This window comes from Microtus pennsylvanicus, chromosome 1 (assembly GCF_037038515.1).
Source record: "Microtus pennsylvanicus isolate mMicPen1 chromosome 1, mMicPen1.hap1, whole genome shotgun sequence".
Classification (NCBI taxonomy): domain Eukaryota; kingdom Metazoa; phylum Chordata; class Mammalia; order Rodentia; family Cricetidae; genus Microtus; species Microtus pennsylvanicus.
Window position 1 is genome coordinate 167,271,610 of NC_134579.1, and position 22,614 is coordinate 167,294,223.

At 39.8% G+C, this 22,614-nt stretch overlaps 1 protein-coding gene across 2 annotated transcripts in view; it reads right to left on the minus strand.

The window, feature by feature from the left end:
* Nucleotides 1-22,614, minus strand: part of Cdk19 (cyclin dependent kinase 19) — a 141,731-nt gene that overhangs the window by 48,133 nt on the left and 70,984 nt on the right. For both annotated transcript variants that reach the window (XM_075945082.1, XM_075945089.1), the window contains exons 3-4: nt 8,216-8,326; nt 5,909-6,049 (exon numbers count right to left, since the gene is read on the minus strand). In XM_075945082.1, the coding sequence (XP_075801197.1) occupies nt 5,909-6,049; nt 8,216-8,326 (252 nt within the window). The remainder of the gene's footprint in view (nt 1-5,908; nt 6,050-8,215; nt 8,327-22,614) is intronic.

The following is a 22,614-nucleotide window of genomic DNA, read 5'->3' on the forward strand; positions in this document are numbered from 1 at the left end:
TCAAAATATAAACTACAGGGAACAGAGGCTAGTTTTTAATAATCTTAAGATCCAGGAAGAATGACGCACACACTTGCACCCGGTCTCTGCTGTAGGCAGACAGGCTAGAAAGAGTATTAGGCTGCAGGAACTCCGTGTGAGGAAGGCATGCCTGAAGTGTGGACGGGCTGTCCAGGGGCACCTACAGGGGTGCCATCGGGAAGAATCCAGAAACCTCAGCATGAAAACAGGGAATCAACCATTTAAGTTCCCATTACACATGTTACAGTGAAGGAAACAAACTTAATGGCTAGCTTAGAAACTTTTAAGCTTTTCTGTAAAGACTGATTTATTTTTATTTTATTTGTAAGTATGTTTTGCCTTTATGTGTGCACCACATGTGTGTGGACCCAAGGCACCAGGAAGGGCATCGGATCTCCTGGAACTTGAGTTAAGAGTGATTGGGAGCAGTCATGTGGGTGCTAGAAACTCACCCTAGGTCCTCGCAAGTGCAGCAAACATGCCTGACCACCGAGTCATCTCTCCAGCACCTACTCTGGACTTTAAAATAACAATTCAACTCACTAAATGAAGACACAGCTATTCAGAATGCAGGCTAACTTTTGGGGTGGGACTTGCACAAACACTGTCTAGAAGAGAACAGCCAAGCCAGGCCTGAGCGTTCACTGCCATCTTCACTAAGGGCAAACTTAGCTTGGGCCAGGATCCGGGATCTGAGAGTGAAAAGACAGTCTGATTTGTCTTTGGGCTTATGCCGCTGGCCCAGTAGCAATGCTGTGAAACAAAGGATCAATAAATCTATGTAACCTCACCATTTAGCCAGCACACCTCTGTCTTTGTTGAAGAATGATGTGAAGTGTCATATATTTTGCAGAGATTCCATTCTAGTAACTCACAAGCACAGACAATAAGCCAGCGCCAGGACAGAATCAATGAGATATGTACCCTGCTCTAAGAAGCTCGCATTGTAGAAAGGCTACCAACTACATGCTGGCACTCCTCCAAGTCCAGAAGAGCAAAGCCCATAAACGTGAGTCATCCTGTATTTCATCATCTTTCTCTGCACTACATCCTGCTGTAAAATTCAAGTACAGCTTTCTCTCAAACTGTTTACAGGTCTCAGATATTTATAGACTTATGTCTCTCCTTCACTGTCTCTCAGCCAAGAGAAATACTTTTAGCTCTTTCTCCTTTCCTTTTAAAGCCAAGTCCTCAATTCAAATAATCTTGTTAGTGGCTTTAAAATTCTCTGCTTTTGTATTTCATTCTAGGATTCAAAATCACATAACTGAAATATTGTTCCAGACATGAAAACAAACACAGAAAAAAACAAAAATACCAATCTTTTTGAGGTTTAGTATTTTTTAATATGAACTCTAGACTCTCTTTTAGTTACTCTCAATTTCCTTTGCTTACATTATCAAGCTGCAGGCTTATATTTTCTTCTACTACTACAGTTGCCCGGATTTTCCAGGTTTTCCCTATGAAATGGTCCTTTAGAGACAATGAGCACACAGACAGCTGACTAACAAATCATGTGAAGCAATGGGAAATAAAGCAGTTGAAAGCCTCCACCCTGTTCTTCAGCTCACTAAGATTTCAAACATCTCCGTCTCCTTTTAATAACATATTCCTATTTTATATACATTTTTCTATGGATGACAAGGTATATGTGTAGGTTGAACATTCCATTCCTGAAAATACTTGAGCAAAAGCAAGACAGTATTGTACAGACAGATATCAAGATCCTAGTCAATGGAAAGGACTAGGAGATGCCCGGATTTCATTAGACTTACTTTATGAATAGTGGAGAGATACAGTAATTGTGAGGGGAAAATATAAATAAGCACTATAATACTTCAGAGCCTCTTTTAGAAAATATGGAAACACTATGCTCACCTTAGGAAAAAGGTTTTTGTAATCAGTGGGGAATCTATTCTTTTGCTCACAAAGTTTCAGGACCTTAAAACAAACTCACAAATACCAGATAATTGGGGCCTGCTTCAGTCAAGCTGCAATCCAAATCTTTTTTTGTCCTACACCAGTTATTCCTATTTGAGCCAGGCAAAACTCGTGTCCTTTCTGAGATAATACAACGGCCTTCTCACCTTAGAATTTCTATAACCAACATTCCTATAGATTTCCTTTGCTCACTAAACCCCAAGTTCCATGTCAAAATCCAGCTGAAACTTTACCTGCTCTCTGAAATATCACCCTATTCCCCCACCATATTCACACTGTAACTCTCCTTAGCTTGAAAAACTAGCATTGAGTCTTCCCCTCTGAAGGACTACAATCTCATTCTCCCTAACTTATCAGTGCTGGTGTTGATGTCATGGTGCTTCTCTTAGACTCTAACCTTCTTGAGAGGGTCTCTGATGCCGTCACAGCTGTATCATTCCTAGTTCCCCTTATTTTACACAGACATAAAAATATTGCACGTTCATGGAAGACAATGTTCTAAGTATTTAGTAACAAAAATGAAATATTAAATATTCTGGCCTTTCTACAACATTTATTGTATACAACAAGGATCATAAACCCTGATTCTCAGAAAGTTTTAATCTGGGAGATGATCTAAGACAGTGGTTCTCAATCTTCCTAACACTGCGACCCTTTAATACAGTTCCTCATGTCATGACCCTTAACCATAAAATTATTTTCATTGCTACTTCATAACTGTAATTTTGCTACCATTATGAATCGTAATGTAGGTATCTATGTTTTCCAATGATCTTAAGCAACCCCTGTGAAAGGGTTGTTTGATCAACAGGTTGAGAACTGCTGATCTAAGACATCTATAGATATTAACAAATACCATAAGAGAATAAAAATGATGTATAACAGGAATGAATAACAATGAAATGATTATTTCATTTCAAAGTAGAGATAGATTATGAAAGTAAGCTTTAAATTTTTAAATTTATTATTATGTATTGGTGCTTTTTTTCTGCATGAATGTCTGTGCACCAGGTTGGTGCTTGTAGAGGCCAGAAGATAGCCCCAGATCCCTGGGAACTGGAGTTATAGTCAGCTGTGGGCTGTCATATGGATGCTTGGAATCAAACCTAGGTGCTTGGCTAGAGCAGCCAGTGCTTAACTGCTGGGCCATCTCCAATACCAAGCTTTAGTATTTAGTATGATGTGGGATTCTCCTTTGTATGCTGTGAATATGTTTTATTACCATTGGTTAATAAAGAAGCTGCTTTGGCCTATGGCAGGGTAGAATATAGCAAAGCAGGAAATCCAAACAGAATAGAGGAAGAAAGAAGGCAGAGTCAGGCAGATACCACGTAGCTACTAAAGGAGAAAGATGCTGGAACCTTACTGGTAAACCATAGCCTCATAGTGATACATAGACTAATAGAAATGGGTTAATTTAAGAGGTAAGAGCTAGTTAGGAATATGCCTGAGCCATTGGTCAAACAGTGTTGTAATGGATATAGTGTCTGTGTGATTATTTTGGTCTGGGTGGCTAGGAAAATAAAGCACAGTCTCCATTTACAGTTACAGTCAGCTGTGAGTTGCCATGTGGGTGCCTGGAACCAAACCTAGGTCCTTAACAAGAGCAGCCAGTGCTTAACTGCTGAGTCATCTCCAGCCCCAAGCTTTAGTATCTGTGCTGAGCCTTGAAAGACAACAGTACATTTAAGTATGTAGAGACAAAGTATAATAATACAAGGAAATGCAAGGCATTAAGGCAAGAAACCTTAGGACAGTACAGGAATAACCAATATTAAAAAGCATGCAGCAAGGGACAGGGTGGAGGGGTGAGTAAAGTAAACATCTGAAGTCATTAGAGCTATATCCAGTAAGATCCTGAAAACCAAATAAGAAACTTAAACTTTACTTTTTCTAAGATTATATCCCAAAGTTCCTGAGAGGCTAATAAGTGGCTAGTAGGTCTATTATGGACTAGAAGGAGAAAGACTAAAAGAACACAAAAACAGAAGCTGATATCGTGATAAAAGAAAGATCTAATATATCAGGGCCTGAGCAAGGAAGGAGGCACAGGGGATAAAAACAGATGAGTAGAAAAGGTATTAGACATGACAATGTCACGCTCTGGATGTAAACCACAAAGAAGGTCTGTATAAAGGGTAGGTCTGTTTCTCTGCAAGGAAGAGGATGCTGACAAAACCAGGAGAGAGGAAACTAAAGGAGAGCAAAGTTAAACAGGAAAAACTGAGTCCCAGTCACACTGAATAGAACCAGTAGGCGTTCAGATCACAGTATCACAAAGAAACTGATAAATTCTTCTACTTAGAACAAATAACTTTGTAAAACATGAGAAAAACACTAACTCAGTCCTGAACAAAAGATTCTCACTGTTGATTAAATGTGATCAGAACCTTAAAAATACAAAACCTAAATGCTATCTATGTATGATTTCAAAGCAATCTCAAGTACCAAAATGAACCACTTTAAAACATAATGACTAATGGTAAATTCAAAACTGGAAATTTAGAAGATTTAAAGAGCCTTAAAATTCCTTTAAAATGCTAAATTAATGAATAGTGAGCACAAGGTCACTATTATTCGGTTGCAATTCAACTACAATGTCACAATAAGAGGAGGTCAAGGCAGACTCCAGGTCTGACTGACAAGGTACTAAAGGGTACTAACTACATCTCTTTATGAATTCCATCTTTTCTGTAGCAAATAATTCTCCTCAGTTAATAAAGCTGGAACCTACCTAAACTAACCCTAATCATTTCTGGATCTAAAATTTGCAAACTTAAAAAAAAAACAAATTATTATAAAATCACACAAGGGGAGGATAACACTTAAAGGGTAAACTTATGAGGATTATAGTTATCCTAAATAAAATATTAAGAATCTAAGCTGAAAAGAAAATGAGTACTTAGCACATAATTTGATTATTAATAAATGTTTATTATATATATTCTGAATTAAAATATAATACCAAACATTTGCACTGTGACTAATTCGTCTAATAAGTATGTTCTAGTTTTTAAATGTGTTTATTCATTTTTTTATGGTTTTTGGAGACAGGGTTTTTCTGTGTAGTTTTGGAGCCTGTCCTGGAACTCGCTCTGTAGCCCAGGCTGACCTCAAACTCAGAGATCACCTCTGCCTCCCAAGTGCTGGGATTAAAGGCGTGCGCCACCACCACCTATTTATTTAATAGTAAATAGTCATTTATTTACTATTAAGTAATGCTGGTAATAACATTATTTTTGCAAGAGGTAATGTCATGATCTCAGCTTAAGTCTTAAGGAGAAAGAAATGAGAAGTCAACCTTCATTATCAGTGCTTTTATATAAAGAATAATTGAAGTGAAATGCAGTAGCTTTACATATTAACTGAATATTAAAATTATGTATTACTATTTGTTTAAAAATCACATTGACACTTTATGTACTTTATGCACTAGCTTTACATATTAACTGAATATTAAAATTATATATTACTATTTGTTTAACAATCACATTGACACTTTATGGCTACGGATTAATTTAATGGAATAACAGACATCAGATGTTTAAAGATCATCTTGGTTGGTTGGTTCTTTGTTATTTTAGACAGGGTCTTGCTATGCAGCCCAGGCTGGCTGCAAACTTACAATCTCCCAGCTGAGTATGGGTTACAGGTGTCCACTACTGCACTCAGCAAAGGGTAAAGGGAGAGAAAGAAGAGGGGGTGGGGGTGGGGAGAGGAGGACAGAAGAGGGGAGACAGGCTCACTCCGCCTAGGCTGTCCTTGACTTCATGGCAATCCTCCTACTCCAGCTTCTCCTGTGCTGAAATTACAGACAGCAGCCACCATGCCATCAGCTTCCAGTCTTTTGATTGTAGGTTACAGGTAAGTTTTTATCCCTCCTTTGGTATGTATTTATAAATTTGTCTTAGCTAATGTTATAATTGTATGAAGAGGAGCGACTTACCAGGTCTCTGTGAAGCACCCAGTTTGCATGGAGGTAATGGATACCGTCGAGAATCTGGTAAAGCAGCGACTTAACCATAGATCTTGGTAACTGCATGGGCTTTTTATTTGCTTTTGATGCACGGTGAAACTTAATAATATGCTAAAATTAGAAAATAAAACATACTGTAATAACATAGTCCGCTCATATCTCTGCCAAAGGTAAAACAAAAATCAAAATCAAAATGCTCTGTATTTTACAATGAACTTTTTAATTAATGATACAAAAATTTCTGAGTAATAAGGTTGTCCAAAAAATGTTTTGGGAGCCGGGCGGTGGTGGCGCACGCCTTTAATCCCAGCACTTGGGAGGCAGAGGCAGGCGGATCTCTGTGAGTTCAAGACCAGCCTGGTCTACAAGAGCTAGTGCCAGGACAGGCTCCAAAGCCACAGAGAAACCCTGTCTTGAAAAACCAAAAAAAAAAAACAAAAACAAAAAAACAAAAAAAAACAAAAAAAAACAAAAAATGTTTTGGGGGATGAATGTGACCATGTTAATGTGGGTCTATAATGGTCAGATCGCATAAAAACACTAAGATTTCCACTAAATAGCCTCAAAAGGTAAAAAGAATTCACACTTACATGCCTAAGAACAGTACTGGTAATATTCTGTGCGAATGGGAGAAGAAAGAATGGCAAACTGTAAATCCTGGCTGTTACATAAAAAGTCAGTACTTAGTATATTGGATAACATCACTGACAATGGATATATCTGAATTACTGGGAAAGTACTACCTTCTCTAGGCACAAAACAATGTGTTATGTCCCTACAATTTAATATTACAGAAAGAACAGAGAGGGCTGGAGAGATGGCTCAGAGGTTAAGAGAACTGACTGCTGTTCCAGAGGTCCTGAGTTCAATTCCCAGCAACCACATGATGGCTCACACCCATCTATAATGAGATCTGGTGCCCAGGACACTATATACCAAAAATAAATAAATTTAAAAAAAATAAAAAAACAAAGAACAGAGAAAAGAAACTGGAGAATTTTAACAACTTGAAATAATAATTGTTTGATCTCAAACCTGAGACAAACGGCTGAGGCGTCAATAACCAGAGGCCATTTTCACATCACGTGTTAAATGTGGTTATAAAAGCTCTGTAGTGCAAGGGAGGAGATGCTACAGCCTCCTCTACTCCCACCTGCGCCTCCATCAGATCCCACTCAGGCCCTAACTGCTGAGCCGCAGCAGCCCACGCGACTACCCAAGTGAGCTTTATCATTATCAAGTGAGCTTTGTAGAAATAACGGAGGGTTATGACAAATGGGGAAGAAGCTTGCGTTTTGAGATGGGCCTTAGGAAGCCTGGGATAATGTTAAACTCATGCTCAAGAATAACCTCAACTCCTGCTTCTGCTGCTTCCACCTCTCAAGGGCTTGAATTACAGGTATGCATTATCATGATAAGCAAAACAACATTTAAAAACATTTTATTAATGTAGTGTGTGTGTGTGTGTGCGCGCGCGCTCGTGTGCATGGGAAACAACTCATAGAAATGGGTTCTCTCATTCTACCGTGTGGATCTTGGAGGAATCAAACTCAGGTTTTTATATCTGGGAGCAGGTACTTTTTACCTACAGAGCCATCTACCCAGCCCTAAAATGTAACTTTTATTAAGAAGAATTTAAGAGAAACAGTGGAAGCTCTCACAACAGCTCTCTGACAGCATGGACTTCAGAAGACATGCCAGACCTGGTAAGCCTGTCCAGCTGTTCTTAGAAAGATTTTCTGATTTATGTAGAAGGCACACTATAACATATTAAAACAAATTTATCCATAATTTAACTGTCACATTTGGATTTTTAGGGGTGCAGTTTTAGAGACAAAATGTTTTAAATGCTCTGGTTCTTTTATGTATTGATAAGGCATTCTAAAAACTATATGCATAGTTTTATTTGTAGACACAGTTTTAAATATCAAGATATGGTAAGAGAGCGACTTTCATTTAAAACCTACTCACAAGCATACACTGGATCAACTTTGAGCCGTGTGTACTCCACAAAAAGGACCCAGTTTTCACTGTGCATGTCACCAGACTGCCGTTAACTGCCTGCAGAGAACGAGTCTCTTATGCTAGCAAACTTCCTCAGGGGAAACTTCCGGGTCTAACAGATACTGCCTTTTTAAAAGCAACATTTACTTCAGCTGCTCTGAGCTGCAGTGAACAGCTAGCTTTCTTTCCCGTGCATTAGTAGGACATTTTGCCTGCATACATGCCCCTTACCTACAGAAAACAACCCTTTGGGCAGAGCAAGTTTAAACTTACCCAAAGGTCATGTTCTGCGTAGTCAAACAGCAGCCACACCTTCCTGTCGCTGTGAGAAAGGAACACCTTCTGCAATGCGATCACGTTGGGGTGCTTCAATTCTCTCAAAAGCTGAATGAATGCAAGACAAAGAAGGAGATCGTGACTCATCAACAAGCAGGGGTTTAGAAGGGAATTCTGCTCATACTTGAACAGATTTTTTGAATTTGAAACAAGGTCTTACTATATAGCCCAGGCCACACCTGAACTCACTATCCATGTGCAGTGTACACCACTGCCCAGCTTCCAGATGAACTTTTCAAATTTAAAAGTGCAAGGTGAGCTGCATGAACGGGAAAACGGCTTTCCAATAGCATCAGTGGAGAAAAATTCTGTCAGCACCTTTCAGATGCTTTTCTACAGCACGCGTGTGTTATGTGCATTTCATACATAGGGTGGGTTTAAAAGATGCGATGTAAAATGATAAAATGAACACTACGCCACTAACAGGAATTAACTGCGTCTGGGGAGATCTGTAAACACAAGGACCTGAAATCCAGTTCTTAGAACCTGTATTTTAAAATGCTTTTTGAAAAAGTCAGTCGTGGTACCAGGGTGAACACAGGCAGACGGTGGGATGGAGGCTGAGCGGAGGGCTGCCTCCCTCACTGGCCGGTCTGCTTAGCCTGCTTATTGAGTTCTAGGTCAGTGAGAGGCCTCATCTCAAAATAACAAAAGAAAGGACTGAGGAATGACACCCGAGGCTGCTCTCTGGCTTTAACAAACATGCACATACATGTACATGACAATTTATATCCAACCTAGCACAGTATCAGAGCTCAATATATATTTCACAAAAAGAGGAAAGAAAACTTAAAATCCCGACATTTATCCACTCTAGCGTCTATGGGGCTTATCAGGCATGGTGAGTATTGTGTGCGCTGATAGACTGGAGGTAATAAATGGCTGGAGTCTGGATCTTAAACATCTCCTAAAATCATACATGCTAAAGTTCCCAGTCCACACCGATACTGGGAAGTAGAGGAGGAAGTAGGGCTGTCAGTTCAACCTCTGCCCCAAAAGGCTGAGCATTATCAAGAGGTCTCTGCTGCCGAAGGCACCCACGCTCTGGCTGTGAGGCACTGTGCTATCACAAGCCCTAGGCCAAGAAGCCGTGGCCTGAATCTCTGAAACAGTAAACCACAACAAACCTTTGCCCAAAGACATTTGATTTTCTCAGGGATCTATCACGTTGGTATAGAGCTGACTCACACAGCAGAGGCTCTACACTAAAAAGAAGGGCCCTCACAGTGCACAAGCTTCAACTCACCCTGACAAGAAAGTGGACAGACCAAATCAGCACATGAAACCAAAGCCTGCACATTACTTAGGCAGCAGTAACGATGGCATGGGCTCAGGGTAAAGCCTTGTAAATGTGCCTGCCTCCCACTACTCAACCAGGGTGCAGAATTAATAAGCACAGAGAACAGTAATTGATTTTTTTTTTATTTTTTTAAAGACAGGAGCTCCCCAGGCATGCTGACAAAGTCCTATAATCACAGGCCTACTCAGGAGGTTGATGCAGGACAATTTAAACTTCAAGGCCCACTTGGGCTACAAACTGAATTCAGGGCCTGGGCAATTTAGTAAGACTCCATCTCAAAACAAAAAGCAAAAAGAGGGATGGGCACACAATGGGGATGTTCTATCGGGAACTCACCAAGGCCAGCTGGCCTGGGTCTGAAAAAGCCTGGGATAAAACAGGACTCGCTGAACATAGCAGACAATGAGGACTACTGAGAACTCAAGAACAATGGCAATGGGTTTTTGATCCTACTGCACATACTGGCTTTGTGGGAGCCTAGGCAGTTTGGATGCTCACCTTACTAGACCTGGATGGAGGTGGGTGGTCCTTGGACTTCCCACAGGGCAGGGAACCCTGATTGCTCTTTGGGATGATGAGGGAGGGAGACTTGATGGGGAAGGGGGAGGGAAATGGGAGGCGGTGGCGGGGAAGAGACAGAAATCTTAAATGAATGAATGAATGAATGAATAAATAAATAAATAGGGATGGGACACAATTCAGTAGAAAAATGTTTCCCTGCATGTATGAGACTCTGAATGTGTACATGTACACACACACAAACACACACACACACACACAAACAAACAAGCAACCTATGTTAGTCAAGGCTGGCTTTGGACATGTGATCCTTCAGCCTCAAGTGCTGGTGTCACCAATGTGTACCATAGGGCTAGAGAGATAGCTCAACAGTTAAGAGCACTGGCTGCTCTTCCAGAGGACTTAGGTTCAATTCCCAGCACCCACACAGCCGCTCTGAAACTCCAGTTCCAGGGGGAGCTGACGCCCTCCTCTGGCCCTCACAGGTACTACATACATGTGGTACTCAGACATGCATACAGGCAAAACATCCATACACATAAAAAAGCTAAAAAAAATAAAAACTGAAAAACTGCTGGGCAGTGGTGGTACATGCCTTTAATCCCAGTACTTGGGAGGCAGAGACAGGTGGATCTCTGTGAGTTCAAGACCAGCCTGGTCTACAAGAGCTAGTTCCAGGACGTGCTCCAAAGCTACAGAAAAACCTTATCTCACAAAACAAACAACCACTGAAAAACCAAACAAACAAACAAACGCTCACCATAACACCTATCTTAGTAAGCAGTTTCATGTCTTTAGTTCATTAGACTTTTGTTGAGTGCTTTTTCATTTTTGTTACCTGTTTATCGAACACTTCAAATTGCAAAATGATTCTATGCAAATGTTTCGCTGCCATCTAATTCTAATAACAATCTGTGCTACAACATTACTTGAAGGGCAGGAAGGCTAACAATCCCTCTCCTCGGTGGGGGGAAGAAGAGCAGGTGCTCAGCTAATGGTGTCTACCTTTGTGCTGCTGGCTCAAGCGGCACTGCTTTTTGTTTAGATGACACATTAGTTCTATGTCATTCTAGCCAATACAGGATGAAACAGTTGTGTCCCCCCCCCCCCCCGGCACCACCACACCCAAAATCGTTCTGAAGTTAAAGGAGAGTCAGTCACTGTGAAGGCTTCTGTGCATGCGCAGGGATGGGCTGCTGAGGCGGTGAGAGAGCACAGTGAAGTGTAGAAGGGCTTTCAGACTTGGTCTCACTGAACCGTGCACTAGGCAGAATATATACACAGTTTATTCTGTTAACCGTTTACATCTGCCTCCCTATTAACCAGGACCTTCTCAAAGGCCAATTTTAATTTACTTCTGTATCCCTGGGGAATGACACAGTGCCAGGCACACTGAAGGAGTCTGGAGGGTATTTAGCTTTGGTGGTCTCATCTACTTTATGGGATTTGAATAACACGAATGCAAATTACTTATAACCATGCCTTCTGCCCACATCTCTTCCCCCAAGGCAGCATCTTCATTTCAGTGTCTAGGGGCTAAACACAGGCATGGTAACCTCTACTCCCCCTGCCTTCAACTCCATCTGCTCTTCTCAGAAACAGCAAAGGCAACAGTTAGGGGAAGCAGAGGAGGGAGCTTAGCCTAGTCTCAAATATCACCTCCGAAGAAAGTCTTCTTTGGCTCTTTCATTGCAATTTTTTGAAGTTATTTGTTGCTTGCCATTTTCCATAATAGCAAAGTTTTTGTTGATTTTATATCCCTAGTGCTCAAATGGCACCTATGACATAACTAAGCACTCAATAATATTTGTCAATGACTTAAATCTCACGAGCCTACCTGAAAACAACAGCTTTGCAAAATGCTGCTTTCTTTTGACAACCCATTTTCTATCAGAAATATTTCTGAGTGTATTTTTTTTCAATTAATACATACGCCACTAGAAAAGTAACATAAGGATGTGCTTGTGGACACCAGAAGCCACCATGCATGGTGTCTTCCTCAGCGGTCTCCACTTTTACTTTTGGGCAAGGGTTTCTCACTGAAAGTTCACCAGTCTGCCTCCAGCACTGGATTAACAATCACAAGCACCTGCACCCAGGCTGTTTATGTGGGTACTAGGGCTGCAAACTCAGGTCCTCACACTTGCAAGGTAAGCAGTTATCACTGAGTCATGCCATCAGCTCTCGAGGGTATTTTTAAGACCGGTTTACAAACAAAACCCTAGGTCCTAGATAAAAATCACTCAAAAGTGTATCACTACCCTGACTTCATGGCAAGCAAAAAGTTGAGTCTATCTATCATTATTCACAGAAGCCAGCAAACGGCACAGCAATAAACAACCTTAGTGTTCAATGATAACAAAACTGATGATGATGGTATATCCATATATTATAGCTTCAGATACAGACACTAAAGGGATGATGGTATATTCATATATTACAGCTTCAGATATATACACTAAAGGGTTTTTAAAGATTTTTTAAATTGTGTGTGTGTGTATAGCAAGTATGTGAAATGTCTGTAGGTGTCTGAGGTGAGAGGCATCAGACCCCTGAAGCTGGGGTTATAGGCAGTGGTGAGCCACCTGATGTGGGTGCTAGGAATCCAACTCACATCCTCTGGAACAGCAGTGAATGCTCTTCTGAGCTGTATCTCCAGTCCCAAAAAAAGACTTTAATGGGACTTACTACTACAATGTTGCGATATAATGTTTTAAACATTTAAAATGTGATATATTTTGAACATCCATAGAAATGATTTGTTTATAAAAATATATGGTAAACTATTATTAGTACTTGTTTAATAGTGTGAGATGAAAACCACATTTCTCTTTGTTCAACAAACATTTGCTCTACATGGTATCGTGCAACTACAAATACACATTAGAGCCGTCTAAACAGCAGTTCAGCAGGCTATGACTTTCCTAAGACAACACTAAAAGCTAACCTCTGTGCTAGATACTCAGTGTGCTAACCTGATAGCAATGCAACCTTGTGAAGAAGGTCCAACGGACACAGATTTTATCTGATTCCCCTTCCAAACATGTGAGCATTATAAAAAGCACCCACTTTTCATTGTCCTAAACACACACAAACAAATCTAAAGATAGAGCTCGAAAGATTTTCTCTAAAGCACTATTTACTCTACCGAGCCTCAGGATTCTTTACCAAGCTAAAGATCCCAACGTGCATTTCTATTTTTACCCACACACTCTTCGTATTGTCTAATATGCTCCCCATTTCTATTTTTACCCACAATACCTTTTGTGTTGTCTATAACGCTCCCTAGGGTTCCAGACATTTTTTAAAGGGATTCTAAAATCCTTATACTCCAATAACTTACTTTTCCTAAAATAAAACTAATTTTCTATTCTTGTTTCATTTCTTTAAAATAACAATATGACTCACAGAGTCAACAAACTTTCTCTTACATTAAAAAAAAAATGCCATGACTTTATTTTAGAAAGTACTGAATAAATCCATTTTTAAAACAACATAATAAATGAAGCAATGAATTTTATAGTAAATTGGGAGAACTGCCCAATATCACTGGGGAATGAGCCTAAAAACAATCATTAATAATCAGCATTTGAAACTTGACACTTTCACGCCTTCGACAGGCCTTTTTGAATCTAGTATTGCAAAATCATATTAGGTGCACTGTAACCCTCCAGCAGGTGGCACTCATATTATGAAAGGGGTTTGAGAAGCAGAGTAACCCAACTATGGTTCTAGGTTCCTCTTATTTTTCATGTGTTCACACACATGTATATGCATGTACACACAGACACACACATACACACACTTTAGTAGCGATGCTTAGGTACCAGTCATAAGCTCCAAAAGGTCAATGTTCCCCACAGCTACTTGTTACAATACAACATCACATAGGACGCAAAAAATACAAGTGGGTCCTGACTCACTAGCAGTATGATACAAAGTAAGTTACTTAACTCTTAGTCTTGTGGAAGATCAAGTTATCTCCTCATAAAACAGTTTCAGTAAGGAATAAATGAATGTAGAGTGATTAAGTATATAAACTTAATGCTTATAACAAATCAAACTCCTGACAAATTATAGTTATTACTCTTAATTGCCATTTCTTGCAAGAACGTTAAGACAAAAGAATGTGATGATCTCTGCAGAATGTATAGCATAAGATAATATCTTGATAAAAACGGAGCTCTAGTTGTACTTAGGTCGAAAAGGAAATAAGCACCAAGAAGCGCATGAGCCTCATTTGCTGGCTAAGTGTAGCTACCTCCCACCCCTCCTCTGTCTTTACATCAAACGGAGACCATCGTAGAAAACACAAATGGACACAATGCAGAGATCAGTGGGACACGGAGAGTCCCCACAGACAGAACTATGCCACAGCTCCTACATCTGTGGCTCAGGGAAGGGGGGGGGGGAGATTATAAGAAGTAGAATACCAGGAGGCCCTCTGTGAAACAGTCTTCCCTAGAAATGGCTGGACAAACAAGATCATGAAGTGACAGCATCGACAGGCATTTTAAACTGGAGGGGGAAATTCTGTGGGGTCTACCTCTAGACAAAGAACAGGCAACTAATGACTGCAGGGAAAAGAACTAGCCTGTCCAATTTAGAATGGTCAGCCCTGAAACCATACACACACACACACACACACACACACACACAAAAGTGGACTCAGAAGGTTATATTTATAGACATTTGACCATACACAGAGGGGGGAAGCAAGAGGAGATGTATAATAACAAAGCAAAAGAGGCTTCCAACTTGGGGGTGGGCGTGGGAGAGGTTGGAAGGAGGGTACTGGGAGGAGTTGAAGGGGGGAAGGGGGAAGCGATGTAGTTCTACTGTAATTTCTTTAAGAAGCTAACCACTCAAGGCAGAAAGAAATAAGTCATGATGGAAAATGGCATATTTTATACCTTACAAAGTGCCTGAAACACTCCTCAACAGAGTCTATCACAATATTGTGGCTATTTGAAAACGATTTATCTTTCTACACAATAAAAAAAAAATGGGTTCTTTTTTTCTCTGACTTCAAGTTTTGCACATATTTCTTGAGAGCAATATTAAGTCAAGTGAGATCTAAAATAAATAAGTTTACATCTCCCTCACTGTGACAGGATATAAGTAAGCTTAAGTAAGCATAAGTAAGCTTTCATGTAATATATTACATATGAAAATATTGAAAATACCTGTTACAAATGGTACTGTGAATATACAAAGTTAAAATATGAAGATGAAATAAATACAGAAACTGGAGTTTGCCTGGTAAAATCTCCTAATTCTCAGGCGCATTCTAATCCATCCCTCACATGCACCCTCCACCCCTTCTGCCTTTCTCTAAATCCCAGTGGTTAGATGCCCACTTCAGACATTATAGGAAATTACAGTACTATTTACAAATTATACTTAAGGGTTTGGAGTAATAACTAACCTCTGAACTACCAACACAAATTGATTAATGTCTTTTAGATATAATGTCTTTTAGACATTCCGAAGGAAATATGACGAACGAGTGAAATCAGACTCAAATTAATCAATCATGCATCCTTCATTCCAAAGCACACCAGACGCTTTACCGAAAGTAACAAGGAATGCAATTAAAAGCTCCGAACTAAACACAAGCCAGGAAGTATCTACTGCATTGTCTCTGTCACACAAGACCACTCTGCTCCGAGTCTGCTAATAAACCTATGTCTGTATTACAAGAAAACAGAGAGGGGTGAGTTTACCCAAAGAAATAATTAATTTTAATTTGTCTTTATACTAAGCATCTACTATGCTCAATCAACACGTACTAAAAATTATGTTTATATGAAGTGTGTGAAGTTTATTGTATTTTTGTGTGGTGCTGAAAATAATAATGTCTGTTCCAAGCCAGGGCCTTGCAGGTACCACACAAGCATCCACCACTAAGCTAGATAGTCCAACTGTAATCTCTTCTAAAGAATCAAACTAGCAGATGCAGAGCTTTCATGGAAATACAGTAACAATGATTAGATTTAAAAGGTTAGAAATTACTAAATTATAATGATGAAAAGTCAGACAAGTGTGGTTGAGCAGCCTCGATCCTAGCCCTTGGGAGACTAAGGCAGGAAGACTTCAAGGCACTGTCAGAAAAAAAAAAGAGAGAGAGAAAGGGGACAGGGAGGAAGGACTCGGGGAAGAAACAAGGAAAAACTCACTGCACTGTAATTGTCAATAATTCTGTGCTTAGTGCACTGTTAAAGGAAAATCCAAAATCTGTCTCATGTCAGAAGAGTCACCTACTATGGGACAGAAGAAAAACCAAAATTAAGGAACTATTCTATTCTATTGACACTAATCTCGTAATACTTTGGTTTTGACTCTTCAAAACTTTTCTTAAGGTATAAATATCTCAACATTTATAAGATTAATATATATTGTATGTATTAAACTTTCTGTCGTGATATTAATGGTCATAGAAAGTGGTAACTAACTTGAGAAAAAGGCTTCTTCTAGCTTCCTGTACATGATTCTAGGCTTGAGTCTCTATAACAAAGAATCAAGAATCTGGATATACTTAACAAATCATGGTCCTTTAACCTTTCCGAATCTGCTGCATAGGACCTTTAAAATGTTTAAGTTTCCTGCAGTGAACTGTGACCATACCTAACAGCAAACTTAGCAGCAAACTCTGAAGATGTGAGAAGGATGATGAGACCCCACAACTACGATTCCTCCCAGATTGTGGTAATGCTACTAAATTGACAAACACCACCTAAAGATCAGTGTTGAACTACAAACTCCGCAGGACATTTCAAGGCAGCTAGCTGAGATGGTCCGGCCTTATTGCTCTAGCCAGGATTTTAGATAAGCTCTATACTCTTTACACAGAGACTGGACAACAAATGATTCAGATAGCTCTCCCAGGACTTGACCATTGTCTCAATTTTCTCAGAGTCCCAAAGAGATGCCATCGCCCTCCAGACAACAGGAAGCAATCTAGAGAACATGACACCCACATTCCAAAGAGATGGGGTGTGTAGTTTTTGGTCATTTGGTGGGTTATTAAAGTTCATCATTGTTTAGGGGGATGATTACAAGTTGTTATTGGTAACCGCAGGAAAAAAGAAGAACAAAGGAGATTAGACTCAGGGATCTCATTCAAAAAAGAAAAAGGGGATACAGAAATGACAGACTAAAAGGGTAGATTATTGAATCTACTTTTAAACTAAAAAAGTAACTACAATTCTTAAATATTTTACATTGGTATGGATTTTTGTATATAGATACAAATTTAAGGTTATTTTGTTATACTGTATATATGTTTCTACTCTTGCTTAAGGCATTTTTGTATAATTATTTGTATAATACAAATTTTAGTTGTTTTTGTTAGAACATACTGAACATACAATTCTACTCTTGTTTAAGGTATTATACCCATGCAGTTCATTTAACAATCTAATGCAAATTTCTTATCTTTGAAAGTTATTATTACAAACTACTTAGGAAAATAAAGAAATGCAGGGTAGTAGTAGTCACCTATTACAATCAAACTTGTAGCCATGTTAGGTATGTTTTCAAGGTCAAACAAACATATATTTTAGATAGACAGGTAGTCTTCAAACACTTTAGAGATCTACAGAATATGGCATTTAAGATGTTTTAACAACAAGGCTATTTATGGCAATAAGATATGTCTGCTCCTGGTAGCATCAATCTACTTCAGAGAAGATGATGGACATTGAAGAAACTCCATATAGAATTTGCTTTCGTTCTGGAAAAAGTTAGCCACTGGGGGAGAAAAAAAAAAGCCTTTGCCTTGACTGGTGACAGTATGCTGCCCAAATTAGACAAGCAGTACACAAAAGAAAGTGACTGCCAAACATTTCCCTAGACAAGACAGGATAGTTCTTCAAAATTCCTGATTCACAGAAAAGTCTGCCAGATATTCTAGGCCTGTAGGCTGAAGATGGATGCCCCCACGTTACAGAGGAACCCTGGATGACGCTCTAGGCAGCCAGTTGTTTCTGTCATTTCTTAGTTTTGGAGATTGTTTGCTCTGTACTTCCTGTTTACTCGGGTAATATTATATCTTTCTCGGGTCTATGATGGGAGTTGAAAACTAGAGAGTTAAACAGTTTTCCTTCTTATCAACTTCAGAAAAGAAACAAAAAAGAGATGTAAAGTGTATAAGATTGAAAGACATAAAAAGGCAGTTTTGAGTTGGTAATTCAAGCTAGGGTAGAAAGTAAATTAGATACAAAACTTTGGACTCACCAAGATAATGACAGATAGATAATGAATTTGCCAAGTGCAAATGGACTGGACATTGCGAATGTAATTCTTAACCTGATAATTATTCTTATTGTATAAGTTTTACTATGTTAAGAGTTAAAACTTTCCCTTTTTATTTAGATAAAAAGGGTGTACTGTCGTTTTGAGCACATTCTGACATAGTCTGTGTTGAATAAGAGGGCATAACTACCTACTAGTTGACCAAAATTAGCTATAGAGGTTTTGGAGGACTGAGGACAGAGAGAGAGACAGGAAGAGTAGGGTGGGGCTTACAGAGGATCTCTCTTGGATGGAGGAGCCAAAGAGACAAAACACTGGTGGCTTCTCTGCCACTTCTCTGATCATTCAGGTTCTTACCCTGATGTCTGACTCCCAAGTGTTTATTGAAAATGAATAATTAGATAAATGTAACAGTGCATATGTACACACTACAAAGCAAGCTTTGATTTCTGGGGTTTGATATTTAGCATCTATTCAAAGACGCTTATGCATGTGTGTAGATGTGTGCATGTTGTTTGCATGTTATGTGCAAGTGTGTATGTGTGTGTGCGTTGACTATTACTAGACTCAGCCAATGGCAAGCTTGTAAACCCCATCTGATCTAAGCAAAGACCCATGCTGCCTGATTTGTACCGTTTCTTAAAAAAAAAAAAAATCAATCCAAAAAATGTAATACAAGAGATGGAATGACATGACTACTTCTACTTAAAACGCAAATTGAAGCCAAAGAGACGTGGGGTATTTTTTGTTTGTTTTTTGGTTTTTTTTTTTTTCGAGACAAGATTTCTCTGTAGCTTTAGTGCCTGTCCTAGAACTAGCTCTTGTAGACCAGACTGGGCCTGGCACTCACAGAGATCCGCCTGCCTCTGCCTCCCGAGTGTTGGGATTAAAGGCGTGCGCCACCACCGCCTGGCAAGAGACGTGTTTTAATCTTTCAGAACAGGGAGATTTTTTAAAGCTTACACTGTCTAAATGGCATCAGGAGGAACTAGGTGAAGAGATGCTACAGTAGCGTGACTTATCTCAAACTACTGAGATAAAACACGAATATTGTTGAGATGGAAAGATACTAACAAAAGTAACTGTCAAAGTAAAACTAGATATACAATCTTTCTGGAATTTCTTTAACCTTTATGAAAACTTCAAAAAGGCTGTAAGAAGCTGTTTATTTACAATCGCTACTTTAGTGCTGAAGAAAAAGAAAAACACAGATTCAGATTTTTCCATGTTATGGGCTGGTGAGTTGGCTCAGCGGGTAAAGTGCTACCAGATGACCGGAGTTCAGCCCATGGGACCCACATGGTGGAAGGAGAGGACAGACTCCTGAAGGCTGCCTGCCCCTCTGACCTCCAAACACACACGCCACATCACTTTTGAATCTCTACAACATACAACAAGTGAGTAAATGTAGTACGTTAAATATTTAAATTTTCTAGATTGAGAACAGACAATCTTAAAAAGCTTGGGGAAATTCCTATTAGACTATCAAATTCTATTGGAGGTATTTAGAAACCAAGAGGAAGAGCTTTCACTACTGAAAATTTAAACTCCACAGACAAGATTATCATGTCTGTTCTTGTTTAGTTACTCGCTGCACCCGCGGGGCCAGGCATGTGTGGGAATGCAAATACTAAACTAAACTCAAGAAGAAACAAGGGCAAGATGCAACACAAGCTAGGCTGCCTCTATGGTTAAGGCAGTGACTAGAGGATCACTGAGGGCTCTGGAATGTTCTGTGTCACTCTGCTTTGTTTCAACATGAGAGACAACAACATTTTAAAAATAAGGGAACAGGAGAATATATGGGGGAAATGAACATCTACACAAATTTCACGACTCTTTCCTAATTATCTGCTTACTTTAGCCCCAATTAATGTGTAATTGGTTGAAGATTTTAAATTTTAACAGAATGACTTTTTAAAAAATCAAGTAGCACAGGACTATGTTAGTAAGACCTCCTATGACAATATAGCTAGTAATCCCCAGCATGTCTTCCTAGCTTCCTCTTCCTTTACCTAAATTCACAAAACAAAAACAAAACATTAAAACAGCAACAACAGCCGGGCGATGGTGGCGCACGCCTTTAATCCCAGCACTCGGGAGGCAGAGGCAGGCGGATCTCTGTGAGTTCGAGACCAGCCTGGTCTACAAGAGTGAGTTCCAGGACAGGCTCCAAAGCCACAGAGAAACCCTGTCTCGAAAAACCAAAAAAAAAAAAAAAATGTAAAACAGCAACAACAAACAACAGCAATGTCCCTTAGAGTTGTAGCAAAAAGATACAGTGGGACAAGAACTAACAAAGCTCTTTTTAAAATGGTGACTTTCTTGGGGGGTGGGAGGATGGTGACTTGGTGAGATGACACCATTAAAAACAAAACCATCAGGACCTCACACAAATACAGCTCAAAGCACCTTAGTTCTAAGTCTCTAGCGCCTAATGAAGCTAACTAAGCCTGTGTTAAGCTTTCATCAAGCTTCAGAGCAGCGGGGCTGTATCAGCAGTTCCTCTGAACCTAAAGCCATCCCTGCCCTGATGGCTTCCTGTCTGCTGCAGCCTGCCCACCTCCTACACAGGCTCTTCTATCAACCCACAAACATCTTGAAGCCTTAGCTCAAGCCTTTGTGGAGGCTCTGCCCTGCATACCTTCCCCTCCCTAGTCCATCTCCATCCTCTCTCAATTACAAGGGCAGCACGTTCACCAGCACTTCCAGCAGACACGTGCCACAGCTACTGGGTTCAGTGACTCGCTTGGCTCTCTAGCTAGACTGCCACCTAAGATCTGGATCCTTGTAAAAATGCATACTAACATACTCTGGAGTCTGGAACTAAACAAGTAGCAGGGACTAAAAACAAAATGAAATACAAAAGACCTCTGCCACTAAGTTTAGAAATTCAATTTTTTACCTACCCACCTAAAGTAATACTCTAATGAGGCTTCTGTTAGGTTCAAAGTGAGCCCTAAAATGGCAATGCTATTGACAATGTCCTAAACATTCTGGGTTCCTCAAGCGGGACTGATGTGATACCCAGGAGGCTTGCTGTCCAGTAAACAAAAACCTAAACTCAGCATTGCTCAGCAATCCCATGAAGTGGTTTCTGTTGGTCAGAAAAAGCCACCATTTCCATTATCCACCTCAAATGGACAAAGGGCATATAGTTCCTGATCACCACAAACAGCCCCATACTAACATCTAGACTGTGATGGCCTACAACTACCTGTTCTCTGTTCCCATAAGACTGACAGCACGTTCCCCACCAGTGGGACTCCCCGAATAAACTGTCTTTCTATCCAGAGTGGTCCAGTCGTGTCACCGTGCCCTCGCATACAGCTTTTCCTGTAGCTCAGATACCTGCCGGAGCTGCTGAATCTGAACCCAGAGATAAGCAATCGAAAACCAAGACTGCTACTGAGCAGGATGTTCAAAGTTCAAAGTCAACTTCAGCTACACACAAGTTTGGGAATGGCCTAAGCTGTATGTTACTGTCTCCACATGAGAGGACCTTTCCAAATAACTCTAAGTATCTGCTCTTGTATAAAAGATGCAAGATGTCTTCCTCATAGGCAATTATGATTAAGAATGTAATTCTAAATCTGAGTATGGTGGTACATGCTTTTAATTTGAACACTTTAAAGGCAAAGACAAGTGGATCTCTAGGGATTCAAGAGCAACCTGTTCTACAAAGAGAGTTCCTGGTACAGGCAGGACTATAGACCTTGTCAATGGATTGATGGACGGATGGATGGATGACATACAGACAGACAGACAGATGAATGGAGTACAATTCAACATAGAGGAATGTGTTTCAATTATATTATTACATTTCCACTAGTCTTGGTTTCACAGGTTTTCTTTCTTTTTAATGATTACCTTGTGCTTTGGCCCACGTTAGTTTATACACACCATGTGCATGGAGGAGCACAGAAGAGGGCACTGTCCCAGGAGCTCTAGCAACAGGCAGCTATATGCTATGTGGGTACTGGGAATAAAACACGGCTTCTCTGCAAGAGCAGCAAGAGCTCTTGACCACTGAGCTATCTCTCCTTTCTATGGCCATAAAAACGATGTTGCAATTTTAAATAGGATGATGAAACTTATATTAGAGATCATAAATCTTTCTTCTACTTAGCATGAGTCATTTTAATTAACAGTATGCCTAACATTATTGATTCAGGCACACAAAAGGTTTAAAGCATTTTCAAGTTACAAAAGTCATATATGTTCAAATACAAGACCAATCTCCCCCGCCACCCCCCCACAC